The 21,968-nt window shown below is 37.7% G+C and overlaps 2 protein-coding genes and 1 pseudogene across 2 annotated transcripts; 1 reads left to right on the top strand and 2 right to left on the bottom strand.

The window, feature by feature from the left end:
* Positions 1 to 493: 493 nt before the first annotated feature.
* Positions 494 to 10,774, bottom strand: LOC135596233 (protein NEDD1-like). Its single transcript, XM_065088241.1, has 11 exons — positions 10,617 to 10,774; positions 10,322 to 10,517; positions 9,061 to 9,173; positions 7,196 to 7,456; positions 7,001 to 7,105; positions 5,316 to 5,381; positions 4,908 to 5,129; positions 3,258 to 3,791; positions 1,770 to 2,360; positions 1,501 to 1,686; positions 494 to 864 (listed from the first exon to the last, which is right to left on the bottom strand). Exons 2-11 carry the CDS (start codon positions 10,476 to 10,478, stop codon positions 757 to 759), a joined length of 2,343 nt encoding a protein of 780 aa, XP_064944313.1. The 5' UTR covers positions 10,479 to 10,517; positions 10,617 to 10,774; the 3' UTR covers positions 494 to 756.
* Positions 10,775 to 11,807: 1,033 nt separating this feature from the next.
* LOC103969293 (uncharacterized) lies at positions 11,808 to 15,470 on the bottom strand (annotated as a pseudogene).
* A 246-nt stretch (positions 15,471 to 15,716) lies between these two features.
* LOC103969292 (DEAD-box ATP-dependent RNA helicase 31) lies at positions 15,717 to 21,582 on the top strand. Its single transcript, XM_009382788.3, has 10 exons — positions 15,717 to 16,806; positions 17,389 to 17,495; positions 18,195 to 18,250; positions 18,368 to 18,592; positions 18,673 to 18,879; positions 18,955 to 19,041; positions 19,114 to 19,209; positions 19,297 to 19,512; positions 20,033 to 20,215; positions 21,089 to 21,582. The coding sequence occupies exons 1-10, from the start codon at positions 15,854 to 15,856 to the stop codon at positions 21,314 to 21,316; spliced, it is 2,358 nt and encodes a 785-aa protein (XP_009381063.2). The 5' UTR covers positions 15,717 to 15,853; the 3' UTR covers positions 21,317 to 21,582.
* The last annotated feature ends 386 nt before the right edge of the window (positions 21,583 to 21,968 follow it).

The following is a 21,968-nucleotide window of genomic DNA, read 5'->3' as shown; positions in this document are numbered from 1 at the left end:
CCACTAATAATAATAATAATAACAAAACAAAGTTCCAACCCGGTAGAGTTGGAGTCTTCTTACTTGAGATGACTTTACCGACCACCAGAAAACATTTAGCTGCAAGTCTTCTCATATACTTCGGCCAATACAAAGGCAGGAGAGCAGCAGTCTGTTATCATATCGGCTCTACAGTAGAAGGCAGAAACTACACAGGGCTTTCTCATAAGATGCATCAGTTGGTTGTGTTTTTTCAAGCAAACAGAAGATAAACTAGCTTCTGGAAAAATAGCTTCTAATAGTCTACCAACTTGGAAATAATTAGAGCACAAGTAGGTTCTATATATATTCTGGAACCGAGCAGTGTTGCATAAGGAATCTCTACTGCCACAAATCTGCCATTGATTATCTTAGACATAAATCTATTTCTTAAAGCCTAAAAAACAATTGGAAAATTAAGGAAGCAAACAGAAAAAGAAATACTGAAGCAACCAGAAAGTGGAGGAAAGTCATGTAGAAGGGGCATAGGAAACACTTTAACTTCTCTTTTTTCCTTTCAAATAATCAACACAATCATAAAAAAAAAAAGGGAGATTGTCTATACACGCATCACAAACAACAGAAGGTGTCGATCCAACTTACAAATGCTTCGAGTCAAACTGAAGGTTACATATTTTATTTTGTATTTATGGGTCAATTGCAGGAAGAGAACATTTAGATGATACCTGAAAGACGAAAGACCAAAATACCGTAGTTATGCTAAAATTCCTCAAGGACTTAAAGTAACTGGCGAAGCTGCTGGTTCTCCCTGCGCAATGACTGCACTTCTTTCATCAACTCATCTTGCTTCTCTAGAATTGACTTTAGCAGCCCAGACATTTCCATCTGTTATGACAGGGAGGATCAGTATCAAACCACGCAAGAAAAATAGATACTATAAATAATAGAACTATCAGGGCACTAATTGAAGGTTCAGATCAGGCTTTCACTACTAAGATATGGTCCTTCCAACTGAAATATTAGCAATCCTTGCAAGAAAGTGCAAAAATACATTTAAAAGAAGATACGGTTCTTTTACATCATAGATTGTCAACTTTGTGAACGAGGAAAACAATACCACCTTGAAAAGTTTAAGCTATATAGACGTTTGAACATGAGACCATCTATCTCAGACACTATAAAAAGCCTAAAGAATTTTATATAGGAAGTAAGTCTACCATTTCCCTACCACAAAAGGTATAAGTATTGTCAAACAACATTTTGGTTCACTTCCCTCCAGAAGTACTAGAAAGCGAAGGTATGAAAGGAACCCTCAAGACCGCTCCCATTTCTATCAGCATAAGCTTATGTGATTAAGAGCACCACACCGATGAAGTCATTTCAGAGTTACTAGGTCAAGGTGTTCTAATGATAAAAAGTATTTGGTCATTCTTACAAACCGATAACTTGTATGCACAGCTTAAATACGTGCAGAAACAGATAAGTCAAGAAAAGTCTAGATTTGTTATAAGCAAGAAGTACCTCCTGCATATGGAACTGTCTAAGCAGCTCGATATGAAGATTTCTCACATCTTCATGGATGGATTTCTGTACAGATTCCAAAGTCTCTTCAAGGGTGCGTTGGACTAGCTGAAGTGAAAATGAAGAAGTTCCTAGTTGCTGATCTGCTGGCTGACCTGACGACCACAAAGGTTGAGGCAGCATCACCTGATAAAAAATGTAAGCACAAATTCAACTTACCATGCAAATCATTAGTAATGCAAGGATGTGCTTGAATGTCAAGTTGTTACATTGGATGCTGGCAGACTCCCTGATGAGACTGTGGATGCATCTTGCCTTGATAACAGGCTACTCATCAACTCTTCTCGAGTTTCTTGTCCTGTTTTCTTTGATTTGGGTGAACTGATTGCTGATGTCACACCTTCAATGAAGGCAGAGTTGGTGCTAATTCTATCAGAAGATGCCAAGATTCTCCGTGGAATAGCTGACAACACTGTTCCTTGCAAGTCAAGATTACTTGATGACATCTTAGTCCCAGAGGACATGAAAATGGAAGTTGGATGGAAAACAGATGAAGATTCCAAGAATGGAGAAGAATTAGGATCATTGAGGATAACTTTGTTTTGCAGGTTCAAGGAAGCTATTGTTGAATTCATTGAAGAGTTCTTCGACAGAGTCACAGTTGAAGATGGATCCAGCAAGCCTGCAGATACGGGTACAGAGCCCAATGATGCAGAAGGCAAGAAACGAGATAATGAATTTGGTTGGCGGTGGTTGGTTGATTTTTCTGGCAACACAATCCCAGGCGGTGGAGGAAGGGATAATTCACTCTTTGAATTTGTGGCATTTGTTCCAACCAGTGATGGAACTGAATTATCATCCTGAAAAAAAATTATGATGCACTATAATCAGGATATATAAAAAAAAGATGTGATAGTCACAAAAATTTGTTCTAATCTTCCTATCTTTCTAGGCAGAGACAGGAAAAACCTGCCAATTTTATTGCATTGAATTCATGGAACAGTGATGAAAAGAGTTATTATACAGAGAAAAAGGGAATCAACCAGAAAGCAAACTTAAAAAGAAGTATAAGTCTTATAACTGAAACAAAAATGTCAAAAGTATGGATATGTTGATAGGGCATATTTAGCAACAATGAATCATCAATTTGATTCCTACAAAATTTCACCCACCCATCCCAATATATATATACATGTATATATATATACATACATATATATGCACATACATATGTACATATATGTAAAATACATACGTGTGTGTGTGTGTATATATATCCTTTCCTTCTAAAAGGACAAAAGACTGAGAAACAAAAAATTATTCCAGATAAATCATCATCATATTAAATTTTCCTTTTCCTTCAGGAACCTTAACCTCAAGAAAGAATGACCGAGTGATACTAAATACCTAAGTGAGAGCATAAAATTTTCCATTTTCAGTAATGTACAAAACACCTTTTTTTCATATTAAACATCGTAAGTGTTCCACAAGGTACTATGTGAATCCAAGCATCGAAACTATCAATGACCAGTACTTCCAACGAGCTGCTAACCCTAAAGTCACAACTTAGAAAGCTGCTTAGAACTATCAAAAGAATAGATCACTTGCATCTAGTTGTTGGGAAACTTGCTTTCCAGCTAAGCATTGTCCAATTAAGTAATCACATGACTCTAAAAAAATATCATTTCATAAATAGTTATATAATAAGCAGTAGAAAAACTAAAGCTGTTCAAAGAAAGAAATGTTGATAGATATACCTGTCTTGAGGTTGCTGTAGATCTCCAATCTGAGATTGGATGAGAATCAGTGTTTCCTTCAGGAAATGGAAATCTCCTTGTAGAGGAAGAAAATAGTGCAGACTTCTTATCAATGGCTTCTTTATCTTTTTTAACTTCATCGTGGTCATCCCACCAACTCCCAAGAGATGGTGTAATTGGCTGAACATCCACAAGTGGAGAAAAAACATCCATATCATCTTTTAAGTCATAAGACCGAGGTGCCTGTAGCTTTGACAGAGTTCCGCCTGTCCATAGACGACTCCTGTAAGGAGTTTCTTCTGCCGTTGATAGGTTTGATGTAGTTGAAGTTGATCCACTGACACTTGTTGAAGTTGAGCGGAGACTAGGCATCACTGTTATGGATGAAAACTTGGACACAGCAACAGAAGGCAAGGGATCCGGCATAAGCACAGAATCTTCACTAGTTCCTCCTAGGAGAGCAATTTCAACAGTACAATTCTTTTCATTCACGATGACAGGCTTTGACCTTTGCCAACACAAATTTATGACAGCCTGAAGAGAACTTGAAAACTTCAGTAACAGCAAAAGTTCATAGCCTAATATATACTCAACAATTTAGAAATTTTCACTGATTGTCTTGTTAGTGGAAATAGGAAATACAAAGCAGGTACTAGATAAGCCAGAACAAGTTTATGTCACAATACATGTTTCATTAATAATCACAACCGTGTTTAACAGCCAGGTATTTTCAAAGAAAAAATGTTTCATGTGAAAAGACTAGTCAAGCATCATAACCGTCAGGACATAATTCATGTAGAGATATTTTCAGTCATAAAACTTTAGTTTATACCGTAGAATAATTACCTACAGCATACGCATAGCACTGGCCAGCAATGGCAACTTAAACTTATTTGCTTCGGCGAACAAGAGTGAAGGTGCCTCAGGAGCTGTAACTGCAATCACACTCAAGCATGCAAAACTTAGCGTTGGAGAAACTGAGATCACAGGATGCTGACAGTTTCTGAAACACTTTTATAATGCACCCAAGACATTGACTACATTCAGAACTAGAAATTTACAAGACGTTAACTGTAGGTATAATAGTAATTCCTTCCATTGCTGATCTTATGTCATTGAAAGCATGGAAGTCCATAGGACTATTGTAGTTTACACATCTAATAATAAACCAGTACAAGTTCATCTTTTACACCGTGTTCCCCAGATGGATCCTATAATGAAAACAACACTTTTCTGTGCTACTCATCATGTACAAAGATATTTGGAACGAATAAATGCTAGTCGTACACATGTTCCTGGTAATTATTTAAGTATAGTACAATGCACAAACCTTCAAATTTTCATATAGTAATGTCTATTGTCTGAGAGAATGTTACATTGAGAGAACTAACCCAATTATGGGTGGTGGCTGGGGCAAATTTATAATGTGCCAACAGCTTCAGAAATGTTAGATGGTTTCGAAAGAGCTGCTAGGAGTTAGAGTGAGAATAATAATAGAAACTTTCCAACTGAATGTAAATTCCAGGCAAGTACATGAGAACATGCATGAATACAAGCACATTCGCACAAAAGGATAACAGAAAAGGCAAAACAATTTAGACACAACTTGATATGAAACAGATGCCAATCTCAGCATATAAGACCACTTACCTCGGAGCTATTGTATGCTCGAAGAACTGTGAAAGGTTGAGGCTTCCCCCGAACATCATAGAATACTACACGTCCATTGTTCGTCCCAGCAGCCAATATATTACCATCATCATTGAATGCCACCGCTGAGAATGGTGCCTCAAAGGGCATGCAAGATGTGGGCCTCTTTGTCCCAGAGTCAAACATATATAACTTTTTATCTAGACCAACTGTGGCAATTATCTATAAGAACAAAGGGACATGTCAGGAGGTCTTAACAATTAATCATCTATTAGAGCAATGATCTTGAGAAGCATTCTACAGTGACTAGAGAAAGCATCTTACATCCATCTAAACTTGTAAAATGCAGTTATGATTATTTACCCAGCAGAGGAAATAAAAGAAAAAAATTACAGATTAAGATAATACCTTGTCACTAGATGGCAAGAAGCAAATACCAGTTGTTGGTGCAGAATGTTGTTTTGGCCATGAAACCTGTCACCAAAAGCCAGAGTAAGCTAAGCTAATATTCTGATAGTATGGATGTGTTGCAAGTAAAGAACAGTATCTCACTATGACAACCACCAAAGATAAGGCCAATGATTTATATCCACCTAGGCAGATTTCCACAATGGAGAATAATGTAGCAGATATTTAATATTTTGATAACATGCCAATCACAAAACATTAGCATTATGGAACATTATCAAAATTCAAATCATTTTTCTGTTTACTTCAAACAGGTTTATGGAATTTCAAGTTCAAATCTTCTTTGTGAGTTGATTTATCAGAAGACAATGGGTCAATAGAGGCTAATAAGTGAAAAGAAACAGCATTGTAGATTGCTCGAGCCAAAGACTTTGTAGCTAATGTATTCAGATTATTCAGAAAACTCTTAATCTTTTAGACATCCATCTTCAAGAAAAGGAAAAAAAAAGTCCACATCCACAGACATGATATATATAACAGAACATCAGCAGCATTGTGCTTAGTGCCATGATTCAGAACCCAAGTCACAAGGATTTGCAAAATTTATTATTTGGGCTTCATTGTCCTATATTAGTATCCAATGTACATCTTATAAGAAATCAAACACATTGAACCGTGGTTCCTCACATGCACCATCCTTAGGATCCTGGCTTCCTGGGCTGAGGTGGAAAAAGCCATAAAAAACACCATAAAAAATTGCCATCAACTGGTTGAAATGATCGTCTCATTCCCAGTTACAATGCATTTGCACTGACGAATCATTATAATTTGAAACTCTTGAGCATCAAATTGCACATTAGAATATCCAGTCACAAATGACTATCTTGTGACTGACTACACTGAATACCAAAATCAACTCAAACCCATAAGGGCCTGCGCTAGGGTGTCTCCCTAATCAGACATGCTATATCAACTCCACTACCATTACCAATGACAAAAAAGCTCATTCAGAAGGACTAATCAGTTCTTTTGATTCTTGGTTCTGTATAGGTACTCAAAATCTTTCATGTTCATATCCATCATCAGCCATAATATGTATTACAATCTAATTTTCATGCACCTTGAGGCCCCCAAATTTACTACCGCATTGGATGTGCACTGGAAGCCTAGATACTAAATAAGACCAATGAACCCTTCTAAACTGTTCTGGATGCCATCTTAAGTCGTAATACATAGAAACTTGCATCTTTTGGTACAATGAGGAGAATATCCACTCCTCAAGGACTAACATCTTCAATTAGCCTCCTCATTAACCAACTACACAATCTGAAAACCATGTATGATAATGCTGGTCCAAGCAGTTGTTCACGAGGATACAAAAATAAGCATCAGGATCCTGGATTTAAAGCAAAATATCCTATCGGGTAAAAAGAGCAAATATAAGCTATGAGGGTATCCAAACAAGCATTTAGCTACTGTTTTTACCTGAAAAATCTAGTTATTGTTGATTATATAATTAACAGCTGACATTTAAATTAACATTATTGTTCTGCTAACTAATATTATATGTAATGTCAAGTAAATAGAAGCAAGAAGATCATCTGACTCCAAACATAAGAAAGACTGAGCCATTCGATCGTCTATTTTAGCTGCCTAAACAGGAATAAGAAAGTCATATTACAAACCTTTGGACTCCGACCAGTTGTATCCCAGAGATGAACAGATCCATCATCCCCTGCTGTTGACAAAACATGCCGACTACAACGAGAATAATCTAGCACTCGTAGAACCTGCCCACACAACATCAATATAAATAAATAAAAAATATGCATATGGAACTAATATAGAAGAAACTAGAAACATTTAAAGAACCAAAGAACCTGCCCATTTGGATCCTTGAGTTCAGCAGCCCGTGCTCCAGAAGCAAGATTGTGAAGGATGAGATCCCCCTTCAAACTGATGGATGCTAAATGCTCATCTTTGCAGTTATACATAACACCTGTAATTGTGTCAGTATGACCACTCAACCATTTAATGCATCTCTTCCTCTGTAGATCCCATATTTTAACAATATGACCACTACCACCAGAACAAATATATCTAGAACTTTTATTGCTAAAACTAATAGAGTTTATGGATTCCTGCAAATAAAGGAAAAAAAACTCTCAGCTGTTTGGTAGAAATTATGCACCAAAAGATATATCAAACAAGTGATGATCTAAATGCCTAAACTTATGGTTATATATAGTTATATACAAATATTGGTTATATTAGAGATCATGTAGCATTGGCTAGCTAATGACAACAGGTCCATGTTCAGTCACTGAAGAAATAGCAGTATGCCTACTAAATTTAATTTGCTTCAACCACAAGAAAGAATGAAGGTTCATCAGAGCTGTAATGTGCAGTCACACTCAAGCAAGCGTAACATAGCGTTGGATGAACTTACAAGATGATAACAGTAGCTATAACAGTAATCCCTTCAACTGCTGATTTGACATCCTTGAAAAATGAAAGTCTGTAGGATTATTGCAGTTTACACATCTAAGATTAATCTGACATCAGCATATTGTGAGCTCCGCATGAACTGTAATAGTTTAAAATCTTATTCTCCCTTAGATATATGTAAAACAAACCACTTTGCAACTGTATAGTTTACTAATTCTTCAATGTTTCTAGTTACTGATTTTAGTAAGATATAGTAAAATGCACAACCCTTCAATTTTCATGCAGTAGGGACTAGGAAAATATAACACTGGAAGAACTAACCTAATAATAGGGTGGCTGTACCAAATTTCTATGTGCAAACATTTTCAGCACCATTAGCATATTCCTTAGAGCGGATTGAAATAAGAGTGAGAACAACAATTTGAGAACTTTCCAACTGAATATGGAGTGCAGGCAGGTATATGAGTTGATGCATGCAAATACACATGCATGCACAAAAAGGAAAAAAGAAAAAAACAATTTAGGTATAACTCTAAATGCATTTTCCAATCCTACAATGAAAACCTATGGCACAGAAAATAAAATAATTCATGATGAAGTTTTCCAAGATTATAGAATGAAAATAAAATCTGAACTTAGTTGACCATAAAAGTAAGGTAGCCTCGGGTACACCCCTTCATGTTAAGCAACCACTATTGTTGTTTGGTCAGCAAGTGATAAAGTACCTAAGAATCACAATTGCTTGTCAATCATTCACAATCAGTTCTCAATACACATGTTTTTTCTTTCCTCATGAAAGTGCCCAGAAGCATAAAAATCAATAAATCAAAACAAATAATGAAAGCTTTTCAATTTCCATTAACAAAATCCATGTTTTTCTGAATGTACAGACAAAAATTACATGGGAGAAGAAGGCCAATACCAAAGCAACAATTAAACTTAAATGTAACTTCAAGCAGAACTGCAAAAGCAGATGGAGCCATGACAGTTAAGTTCCTGAAATGTAAATAGGTGCATCTTAATCCGATGGATGCCAGCTGACTCAGTTTCATCAATTCTACCTGGCAACTTAACATTTCTAAAAACCAAGCGGTTTCTCTGACTTCACACAAGACACTATAGAAGTATCTAATTTAGTACATTGCCATTGAACAGTCACGCTGAATGACAGCATTGTGTTAAGATATGCCAGAAGAAATTCAAGTAGATTAAATGAGATGACAACCATGTATATGTCTTCAGGAAGTCAAATGCTTATCAATCACCATGAAAGAAAATTGGGAAGCCAAGTAGCAACCTCAATGTCATCAGCAAGATCATTGCCAGAAGGAGGAATAGATCCCATACTTTGACCATTTTTATTCCACAGGGTAATCTTCTTGTCATCACCAGCACTAGCAACCACCAAGTCTGCAAGCATAACAATCAAAGTGCAATTTAAGATTCTTTTTAGCTTCAAAGCAGACCATAATCAGGGTTCCTTCATAAAATCGTCAACATAACGACAAAACATGGATTAACATGCCTGCATGCCCACTTGTGGTGCACTGCCACAACACACCATCACTTGCCAATATGAAGATTTAAAGGATAGTGGCCTACGAATAGCAGAATGAGATTTATAATTATATCTGCATCACTTACCTTTAATTCTATCATTTTTCCCCTTCTATTTTGTAGTTTTATCAATCAACAGACTGATTTTAAAAGGTTTGGGTGAACTACATAATGTATTCCAGAGAGGTAAAAATAATACATCCACTCATTTGAGAAAAATACATATTAAACCACACAATAGCATGGCCCAGAAAAGAACACATGGAACATCCATCTGCACAGATTAGCTTTTCAGTGTTCTATAAGTTTGAGATAGTTGCTTGGTAAAAACAAGAGGATAAAGCACGCAGAAACGACCAATGAACTGACTGAAGTATAAAGGCACATAGAACAACATGAGAAGCAAATAGCTGATAGCCTTATGCAACAATTTGGATCGAAAGCCGTAAAGAGACCATATTCATAGTCATACATCCAGAAAGAGGTATGACAGAAGAAGCTTTTACATTAAACAACAGCTGACGGGAGTGAATTGCTGGTAGTGCTACCAAAAGTTCGGAAGATGGGAAGACATAAATAAACCACATACCCTATAGCCTTAAATCTCTTATCTCAATAAATATTTTCAATATCTTGGTCGCTCGTGCACCAACATTCAATCAACTTTCTACATCGTCTTTATAGACAATCGCATGCTTTATTCAAGATACACAAGAAAAGCGGTCATCTCATGTCGGTAATTGGGCATTTCAATCCCACAACACAAGACTTCTGCAAACAATGCCCGACACTTGACTAGAATTCCTTTTTTTTTATTGAAACAAAACGCTAGGTGCACTTAATTGAGAGCCGAAGACACATTTCAGATAGTGCGCAATTAGCCAGAAAGCAAACAAGCAAAACCCCTTATGACAGTGTTTTCGGCTCAGTAGCCGAATCTTAAGCAGAGAGCAGAACTGCACGCAGAAGAGCAAGTTTAACAGGTGGAAAGGGGGGTTTACTAGTGTGGTTCCACTTGACGGAGTTCACTAGCGACCCAGGGGAGGGGGCGTAGCTGAGGATGCACGGATCGCCGGCGTCCACCGTGACGTCGAAGAGCTTCACGGTGTCGCCTCCGCAGGTGGCGAGCAGTGACGCCGATGAATCCACAAACCCCATACCTCCTCCGATTCAGAATCCAGAATCCAAGACAATGCCCTAATCACAAACATAAGAGGATGATAGACGTCTCATGAGATTTGAACCCTACGAGGAAGTAATAGACGGGATCGGAGAGGAGAGGAGAATGATGACTACCACTTGGGCGAAAGCGAAGATAGATTTAGGTAAGAAGTGGGAGCAGCAGCAGTACGCCACCAACCTTCCTGCTCGACCGGAACGGCTTTCCGGTCCCCTTCTTTTCGATTTTGAAATGGGACTGCTGCTCCTCTTTATTTTTCTTCGGTCGCAGCGCGAGCCGTGCTTTGTGTTGTGAGTGAGGAGGTGAGCCCGTTCCCGATGTCAGGTGATCCGCACGTGATCAACTTTGGACGCGGTCGTGTCGGAAAATTAAAACCACAGCACGAGTGGCCGCTGTTACAACTTACGTCACGGGCCCACAGTAGTCTGAATTAGTTTACCACATGTGCTTTACCGATTCGAAGGTAAAGGCACGCTAATTACTCCGTAATTCTAATGATTTTATTAGTTAATATAGAGTTTTATTGGGTAGAAATAAGGGCCAAGGCATTCTATAATAAATGTTTGAGATGGATTTTTTTGTGTTATAAGAATAACAATGGATTATTAGTAAATATTCTCTAAATTTATACAATTGCAAAGAATATTTGTATCATTTTGATTTGATAATGATGTGTACATTGAAACAATTATCATCGTGATTTAGAGACGACATTAAGTTTGTTAAGGCATAATAGTGCTTGTCATCACATGTTAGTATGCTAATTATAAATTATTATTATAATTAATTATCTTTAATATTTCAATCTCTATACTTTAAAAAATTATAATGAATCACTGTACTTACAAAAATAAAATATTTAATCTTATTTCTCTTCACGTCATGATTTTACTATAAAAATATAATAGTGTTAACTTTATCTCACTTCGATTTACTACTAAACACATACAATATTTTCATCAACAAAATCGACGACATAAGAATAAATGAGATTAAATATTTCACCTATAAAGATCCTAATATAATTTTTAAAAGTACAATAAATGAAATGCTAAGATAACTAATTAGATAAAGTAATCTATAATTAGCCTATATCTTATCGGCATAAATTTCATAATGAGATATGCAACCATAAAAATATTTAATAATATATCAAAATCTCGACCATAGAAAATTTCGGATATAAATACAACAAATAAAGTAGTTCTTAGTGACTCGAAAATTGAATTAATTTATAAGATTATACACTTCCACATAAATTCATCATCTCCTGTAGATTTAGACAAAAGAATATTAAAGAAAATAGATGAATGCAGGAAGAACTGTAACCTTGTTAATTTTCCACTAACTAAATGAAATATCTGATAGAAAAAAAAAGGGGGTAAACAAGGGAAACAATGTAACAAAGAAGTTAAATGGGTCAATTAATGTTGGTTAGGCTGTATGGATACCACATGTCACCATGATAACAATACAACAACATTTGGGCAAAAGCCAATGAAGCAATATATATTACAGATTGATGAGAGATTGGAGCTTCAAGGCATGGGTTATGGTGCTGATACTGTTCTTCCTGCACAATAATGATTAAAAAACGCAGGACAGCTATTAGAGCCGAGAATATGTTGTGTACGAAATAAGATGTAGAGCAGAACAATCAACTTGTACTCTTAAGGTTGCACCAGATAATCTTACTTATATCCTATTAAGTCAAGAAAACTAGCCCAGAACTAATGGTGCTAAGTTTCTGAAAGTTCTTTTTCCCATTAATGATGCTTCTATTAGTCATTATGCTCAAAACTATCAATGTAATGTATGAATAAAATTTAAAAACTGAATGAAGATTAAGAAGCAAACAAATAATATACATAAGCCGGTTCGGTGTGAATAGAAATCTATGCAACTGTAGGATAATGTAAGATGCCTGGAGGATACAAATTTGAAGTTGCTAGGTGTGCATTCTGACACCAATGACTTGCTAGATAAGTGTTCTTTGACAACACGATTCCAAACTCCTCAATCTAATTGAAAAGAACAAGAAAAAACACTGATTTTTTCCTTCCCCCTATTATAATATTTCAAGTAATTCAGAAGAGCATTATGAATTTTCCAAAGACCATAATGACAAGTTCTGAAGCTTTCTACAAAAGGTCAAAAGTACACGCCATCTAAGTATATTATGTGGTTCAGAAAGAACACTACAAGTTTTCCCTGGAGCAATAATAATTCAATTGAAATAACAACTTCTAAAGCTTTATAAAAAGGCCAAAAATAAATGGCAGCAATAAGTTTTCACACAGTGGAAGGAGATAGTACCTTAAGAGTCAATTTTTCTTTAAAATTTGCTACTCTTCATGGTTGTCATTGCAAATTATCCACTTCTGGGATGTTTTTCTCTCTCCAAATTGCTTGAACTTCATCAGTGCAGAACCTCTGGGTAAATGTTGATTCCTCTAGTGGGGTGGTCATGCCAAGTGCAAAAGCAAGGAGACCTGTGTATGCTATCATTGCTCCATTGTCAATAGACTCAATACAATATCTATCATCAGTTGCAAACAGCTTGCCCCCTCTCTCTGAGCACATTACTCTCATCAGCTCTTGTAATCGATCATTGCATCCTACGCCACCAACAATTAGAACATCCTTCTTATCACAGTGTGCCATTGCACATTCAATGATCTCGACAAGCATAGCACAAACTGTTTCCTGGGCACAATCAATCATCTGTTATTCACAGCTTCAAAACAAAAGATCAATTAAATTGCAATTACTTGCAGTTTACATAATCTCAATTCTGCCATCTTTAATTCTTTTTTCCAACAAATTTATGATCAAAATTTTCCCATACAAGAAAGCATAAATGTGTATACATTGGTAAAATAAGCATACTTGCACGGAATAGCAGAGATCTGCCGGTGTGCATTCATTGTTTTTTAGCTTCTCAACAGCAGTTGCTTCTATATAGCTTAAAATGCCACTAAATGAAACATTCATACCCTTGACAACATAAGGAAGATCCATAAACTTCACTCCTTTCTTCACGAGTTGAATTCAACAATAGCCACAATCAAGCGAGTTAAAGAAGGCATGCTTCCAATGAAGTAAAACATCAGAAGTACTGCAACAAAATAAGTAGGAAGCCATTAGAATTTTACAAACCATACTACAGAATCCCTACCTTAGTAAGGTGAAAATTCTTCTCATAATAATGTCAGAAAGCAGCTTAAAATAAAGGATGCAACTGACTTGACTTCTTTTTTTTTTGCAGATAATTCGAACGTCATAAAGTCAAAGAGTGAAAAAAAAAATTGCCAGGCTACTAACAAACATAATGCTTCCTATGCCTTGATCCACACTTGAAAATTGTATTAGGCACTAACGAATCCTTTCTCGCCGATTAACAGAAATAACTGGAAATTAGACCTAACATGAATGGACTCAGACATATCAATTTTCTTTCTTTATTCTTTTATTCTCCAAGGAATGTGAAGCATCAATATCTACAACTTCAACATTTTCAAAAATGTCTAAATAATCTTCCAATTCTAATTCTTTTACAAATTCACAAATGATATTGAATCAGCACTACAGTTGTAAGATCATATGTGCACAGAATTATTGCTGATCCTTTCACTCTATAATATGTGACCACTATTTTCAACATTGCAAACTCTAGGTTGCATATGAGATACACATGTATGATCCTTTCACTCTATAATATGTGACCACTATTTCAACATTGCAAACTCTATGCTGCATTTGAGATACACATGCATGATCCTTTCACTCTATAATATGTGACCACTATTTCAACATTGCAAACTCTAGGCTGCATTTGAGATACACATGTATGACACATCTTGCATCTGAATTCCTACAAAGACAGGTAACCTGTACCTGTAAACAGGAAAATATGCAACTGTTTGGACAAGATGACCCAAGGGATGGTTCTTGTCGTGCTTATTATACATAGTGGTTCATAATATTAGTCATCAGAAAGATATTCCATTAATTTCTTTTGTGTAACTATTTCTTTATCTTTTTGTTGAATACCTTATCAGGATTCCAAAAACACATCTTATGAATAGGAAAAAGAGTGAATATTTGCTTTGCAAAAAATGAACCCAAACTCATCTAAAAATATACCTGAATCGAAATAATTTTTAGATTCAATATAAAGCAAGTAAAAAAGTTCAGGTAATGTTCCAAGAAATGGGAGAATAAACTCCAAAAATGATCTCTTCATGACTCTATTTCTTTTAAAAAATACTTTTAAAGCAGAAATACAAAGAACAGACCTGCTCGATATTATATCCGGGGCTGGGATCATTGGACAGGGTAAAAACCCTCGCAAAGCGATCCAGGCAATTACCAACGGCGATGTCTATAGTCCCCCTGAATATCCGGTACTTGCCCTCGCTGTACGATATGAAGTATTCCCTCCACTGACACAAAGCACGATGGGGTCCTCGGCGCCCGTGACGACCCGGCCCATCTCGATATGGGCAACGCAGTGGTTGACGGCGACGATAGGCTTCTCCCATAGCTGAGAGAGGGCGCGGACGGCGGCGACGGCGGAGACCTGTAGGGGAGCGCCGATGCCGGGGCCCTTGGTGTAGCAAAGGCAGTCTACGTCGGCACGGGTGATGCCAGCGCCGGAGAGGGCAGAGCGGAGGAGGGGGAGGAGGTGGCGGAGGTGGTGGTGGGCGGTCTCGCGAGGAAGAAAGCCGTGGCCGGACGGCGTAATGTAGGTGTGGCGGGGGTTGGAGAGGATGGTGCCGTCGAGGGCGACCGACCCCACCCCGATCTTGTTCGTCGATCCCTCGAACCGCACGGCGATCAGCGTCTTCTTCGCCGCCATCTCTCACTATCTTCTCCACTGCTGTCCCTCCCAAGATTGGCGGAGGACACGAGTTCGTTAGGGCACAACTTTCTGCAAATTGAACCAAACCGATACATTTCACCGTAACGTCGACTCAGGTCCAAAACGGTTATAATACATCGAAACGTCGACAGTTCATATATATGGTCATTCCATCAGTATAACGATCAGATCTAGACCGTTCATCATGAAATTAACGTCTGTTATTTGTCTTAGTTATAACGCATGCCATAAACAATTATAACGATTCGTTCAAAACACTGCTATAAACCAACTGACATGTGCCATTCGCACGTAACCTAAAACCCTTCTTAACCCTCTCTACGAACGGAGCCCAACTGCTGCCCTATTTGATGACGCTCTTCCTCTTCCTTTGAACTTGTCATCGTTTCTTCGTTGCCGAACACAAAGAGCCGCCACGGTTACGGTTAGGGTTAGGCTTAGGGTATTGGTCCTGGATTGCCGGTGGCCATGGTGAGCCGAATCCTCGCCCTCCGCCTACTCCGCGCCGCCGGTGCTATCCGCCCCTCCCGCTCTTTCGTCGGTCCTGCAGCCGCTCTTTTCCGCCTCGAATACCATTCCTACGTGTCCAGTGATCCCGCGATAGATGATTCCGTCGGTTACCGGTCCTTCTCCAGCCGCCCGGTGAGGCCGAAGGCCGGCGTCGGGTCACGGGGACATCGGGGAGGCGATTTCAAGTCGAGGGGCGCCGCCGGGCAAGCGAAGAGCTTGGTCGAGGACGAAGCAGAGCTTAACGATTGGATCAGTGGTCTGAGGAATGATTCCTTTCGCCTGGGGCTGAGCAGCGACAACGAGGACTCAGTCGCTGATCGATCCATGGGTGATAAAGGAAGGGGTAGAGATGGATACAGCAATAGGTTTAGGTCCAGGAGCGGAAAAGGTGATTCTTTTAGGTCGACAAAGGATAAGGCACCATCAAGGAGGCAGTGGGATGATGATTTTGATGATTTTTCTCGAGCATCCAATCGAGGAAGGTCTCGGAGTTCCAGGAATGCCCCAGCGAAGAAGCAGTTTGAAAGTGATTTGGAGGATGACGAAGAAGATGATGATGAAGAAGTTGCTTTTTCTTCTAAAAATAGGAGGGGGCATCGGAGCCAACAGACAATGCCCTCAACATTTTCGAGAAGAGGAGGAAGAGATAGTGAGTCGAAGTTTAAGAAAACCATAGGTGGGAGAAGGTCAGTTATTTTGGAATCTGAGGGAGAGGAAGTCGAAGAGATTGAGGATGATCATGACCTATCCGCTTCTGACGATGATATTTTTAGCGATGAAGATGGAAAAGAAGTGTCCACCAAAGATATACTAACGAATTTTGGTTCCCCCAAGCAAGAGCAAGGAGACGATGGACAGCCATTGCCAAAAAAGTCAACAGAGGGAGAAAACTCTTACCTGAGCCAGACTAGGTAATTTCTATTCAGAACCTCACATTTTAGGCAGACCAATGGCCAGCTGGTAGCAACTTTCTGCCTTAACAATATCTTTCATGTTATAATTGAGTGTCGATTGTTGGCATCTCCTCCAGTTTCTTAAAATGCATTTGAAGGCCACTTAAGAGGGCACAAATCTTATCTACTAAATCAAGCTGATTGATAGCACAAACAAAGTTAACCAATCATAAATTGTTTGAGCATTTATAATGCCGGTTGATGGATTTCATCTTTCCTTTGGGACTTCCCTTTTCAGGAAATCTTTATAGGAAAGCGTTCTGGTGGTTGCTTCTGTCTTGTCTAGTTAATTAGCTCAAAGACAACTGTTTCATTTTGTGGGAATATATTAAGTGGAGAAGAATTATTTAGGCATGTTTGCATTGGAGACATCAATATACACACATATATTATCTGTAATCTTACATATTTTTGTGTGGTGCACAAATGTCCTGTTCTGAAAAATGAAGTGGAGTTTTGGGAGGCTGGACGATTTAGTTCATAAATTTCATGCTACTATTATTTTGGATTTAGAATAACTGAACTAATTCTGTATTTTAGATTTGATGAGTGCTCCATCTCACCCTTGACGCTGAGAGGAGTAAAAGCAGCTGGATATGAAAGGATGACACAAGTGCAAGAGGCAACCCTTCCTCTCATCCTCAAAGGTTGGTTGTATCATTACATGTTTTACTTTTATGTTTTAGTTTTGAACACCGAGAAGATAAATGTTGGTGGTGTTTCAATCTAGTCAATGTTTCTTGGTACATGTTGCTTTATGGAACAAACAGAGTTTGGATAGAGTGTTATAAATCTTGGTATCTAACTCTTCATTAGTTGATGAGAAAATGAGTACAGGTTCATTGTTGGGTCCATCACCATGGAATGATCCGTTTCGCTATTGGATCCAGTACATTGACCATAATGATGGATAGCATATGCTGTAACACAGGGTTCACGCTGTACCTATGTTAGTCATGTGCCAACAATTTGCTTCAAATTTGTTTACGGAATCCACTATTAGCTGCTGGACTGCAATTTGTTACTTCTGGAATGTGCATGTGTTTGATACTTCTCCAAGAATCAGACTGTGTATTTTTTGAAATATAATTTTCACATAAAATTCATCAAACTTGCTTTTTCTCTACATATCCCCAAGCTACCTTTCTCCTTCACATATTAGACACACAGAAATGTATCTGTATCTGTTTTTTTGTGTCCATATCTGTCATTGGTGTGCATTAGTTTCGACACATATCTATAACCAGTGCTGATTCCATGATGTAATTGTCATAGTAGGGTGGCATGGTTACCATGTGTGTTTTATGATTATGACCTGATTCCCGATAATCTGGTTTTATTTACAGGTAAAGATGTTCTTGCAAAAGCAAAGACAGGAACTGGGAAAACCGTGGCATTTTTGGTGAAAACCTCATCTTTCCAACTCTGCTCCATTTTGCAGATTCCTTTCATTTTAAGCATAAGCAAATAGTTGGTACTCTACTGATGTCTATGATAATGAACAAGTGCCTGGTTTCAGCTTCCAGCAATTGAAGTTGTCTCAAAATTACCTCCTGTTGAACGTGATCAAAGAAGACCACCGATCAATGTTCTTGTTGTATGTCCTACTCGTGAGCTTGCAGATCAAGCTGCAGCGGAGGCTAATCAGCTTTTAAAGTATCATCCCTCCATTGGTGTACAAGTTGTTATGGGTGGAACACGATTGGCACTTGAACAGAAAAGGATGCAAACGAACCCATGTCAGGTAAAACATTGATGTTATTTTGGAAAGATGAGTTTTTCTTCACTAGTGAATTTTTATTAATATTTTTCATCAATTTTCAGATTCTTGTAGCAACACCTGGAAGGCTTAGAGATCATATTGAGAATACACCAGGATTTGCTACACGGCTGATGGGTGTTAAGGTCCTTGTGCTTGATGAAGCTGACCGTCTGTTAGATATGGGTTTTCGAAAAGATATTGAGAAGATTGTTGCTGCTGTTCCGAAACAACGCCAGACACTTTTATTTTCTGCCACTGTTCCAGATGAGGTATGCTTACATTCAATGTCATGTGTTCTTGTTATTATATAGCATATTAACTGATTTATCGTTGTAAAAACCCAGGTTCGCCAAATATGTTACATTGCAATGAAAAGAGACCTCGAGTTTGTTAATACTGTTGGAGAGGGGACTGAGGAGACACACTCTCAGGTGCTTCTATCACACTAGTGTAATTCACATAGTCTGGTATTTAGTTCAACTAATGATGGATGTGTGGTTCAGGTTAAACAAATGCATTTAGTTGCACCCCTTGAGAAGCAGTTTTCAATATTGTATAATATTCTGACAGAACATATTTCAGGAAATGTTGACTATAAGGTAGGGGATCTGCTGTACCTTCTTAGCATATCCATTCTTCTTGTATTTTGTCTGTCTTTGTGGTTTATAATAAGGCTAATGCTGCAGGTCATTGTATTTTGTACGACTGCAATGGCGACCAAGCTTGTTGCTGACCTTCTTTCTGAGCTAAAGCTGAACGTTCGAGAAATACATTCTAGAAAGCCACAGAGTTATCGGACGAGAGTTTCTAAAGAGTTTAAGGAGTCAAAGGGTCTTATTCTTGTGAGTTCCGATGTTTCAGCACGAGGAGTTGATTACCCCAATGTCACACTTGTTATACAGGTAAAATTTTAGGCCAGTATCTCTTTCATCTTTAAGAACATTTGATCTGTCGATTATATTGTTATGCCTGTCTTTTATTGAAGATGCTATGAAGCTAAATACTGATAGGTGTATCCTTTTGAATCAACTTTATGCATTCACTCTTTAGTTGCAGATATATAGTCCACCAGTTCCCCAGGTGCATAAAAAGTTAATATAAATTTTGGCATAAATTATTTGTTTTTCACAGCAGAGTAATCCAAATCTATCACAGGAGACATGATACGATGAGACAAGCAACTAAAACATGAAACACAAGAAACTAAAGTTCTTGTCTCTGGATAGGCATGCCTATATTGTTGTGATTTATAATAATTGAGATGGTTCATATATTTTTCAGAACCACATGGATAATGAAAATGGGATTTCTTTGATTCAAGTAGTTGTTTCTACCTAAAATTCCTAATTAATAGATGTTGATAATGGGCGATCAGTTTTCTATGAGGAATTTGTTCAAAGCATTTGCTTGTTTGTGCTGCAGTTGGGAGTCCCTGGTGACAGAGAACAATATATACATCGGCTGGGTAGAACTGGTCGGAAAGGCCAGGAAGGAACAGGCATTCTGATGTTAGCACCATGGGAAGATTTCTTTTTAAGTACCATCAAGGACTTGCCAATAACAAAGGCTTCATTACCGACAGTTGACCTAGACACTAGAAAGAAGGTATGTATCAATTCTTTTTCTATCATACTTGCATGTTTATTGGCTCAGGAACCTTAGTCAATACATGTCTTTTCTGCTTTTTTAAGCTTACCACATTTTATGTTTTATTGGCATAACGTTCTTGCTATTTTATATCGTCAGTGCTTGTGCATGATTTCATATAAATTGTCATTCCTAGTTTCTCCAATTTTTCATTTCTTGGTATTTTTGATGGATGTAAAATGGTTGTTGATTTATCATTTAGCTCTAATACTTTGTGCAAATTTTGCTGAGGTACACATGTCCATTGGTTCATGTTGATTTAGTTTTTGTGCATATTTCTGTATATTGTTGTTCAATAATGTGTTGTTACCCATTTATACTCATCTATTGTGTCTTATCCTGCTTTCTATTTGTCAAGACTTAAAGCTGATTCTGCAAATGAGTCAACTTTCTGATTGACGTGTAGTCCAAACTCACTGTATATTTTATTTGAAGTTCTATCTTGTAGTGGATTGTAATTGCTGGGTAAATTCTGTGGTGATAAACAACTGCCTGCTTTAGTTTGTGCTTTGCAAAAAGCTTGAATGAATATGCCTTTGTTATGGGCTAGGACAGTATGAAGTATGAACATCATGGCTTCTTGTTGTGGTCCTCAACTTTCTCTTGGATAGCTATGAATAGAGGATCTTTCACTTCAAAATTAGAGTTCTGTTGAGCAGTTGTTATGGAGAGGATGGTCATTTTTTATTTTGGAATAGAAGATTATTGACATTAATTTTTGGAGTAAATATCGTCTATGTAATCCAACATCAACATTACTTGTTACATGGTTACACTTTTTTCATATTAAGCCTTGTTTTTAGTATTCAACTCCTTGCTCTGTCCATACAGGTGGAGCGGGCACTGGGACATGTAGAGCTCAAGAACAAAGAATCAGCATATCAAGCATGGCTTGGATACTACAATTCCAATAAAAATATCGGCCGGGACAAGTATCAGCTTGTCGCGCTTGCTAATGAGTTCAGCCGAAGCATGGGACTCGATAATCCCCCTGCTGTGCCCAAACTTGTACTCAGAAAGATGGGACTGAACAATGTCCCTGGCTTGCGTGCAAAATAGTTTTCTCAGCATGTTGGAGGAGTTAGTCATTTGATATCTGCCTTTTTTAGAAGATTTAGGACGTGATCCCCCCCAAGCAACAAAATCGAGTTGAGATGTTCATCTCAACCTGGTTCATTGAGGTTTGTCCTGTAACTTTTTTTTCCCCTCAATTTTCTTTTGATCTACTAGAAATGTGTACACATTTATCAAAACCATGTGATGGAGGTAAGATTATTCCTAATCATTCTCTTAATGTCAAGTAAGCTTCAGTGTGGTTTTATTGATGGATGTTGACCAGGTATTGGGTGCTGAAGAAGAAAACATGTTTTATACATGCATATACTTTCATACATATATACATACATATACTCGAAGGCATATTCTTTTATTCAAGGAATAAAGCCTAAGCTTCATATTTGTTACACTATGTGGTAGTTAGGGTTATTGTTTTTTGTACACTGTAAGATGCGATGGGCTATTTAGCTTATCTTCCACATCTGTCATAAGTAGCAGTCTTATAACTACAGAATGGAAGGTGCAGATTTAGAGCATGTTTTCCAGTGATGATGCAAATAGACCAAGTTCTCATGAATTTGATCATCTTGATGAGGGAGACTTAATGCCTCTTAATCTTCTCCTCCATGTTAGTTTATAATTCATGTTCCATGAT

The sequence above is a fragment of the Musa acuminata genome, chromosome BXJ1-10, assembly GCF_036884655.1.
Source record: "Musa acuminata AAA Group cultivar baxijiao chromosome BXJ1-10, Cavendish_Baxijiao_AAA, whole genome shotgun sequence".
NCBI lineage: Eukaryota > Viridiplantae > Streptophyta > Magnoliopsida > Zingiberales > Musaceae > Musa > Musa acuminata.
This window is presented reverse-complemented; position numbering and strand designations above follow the sequence as displayed.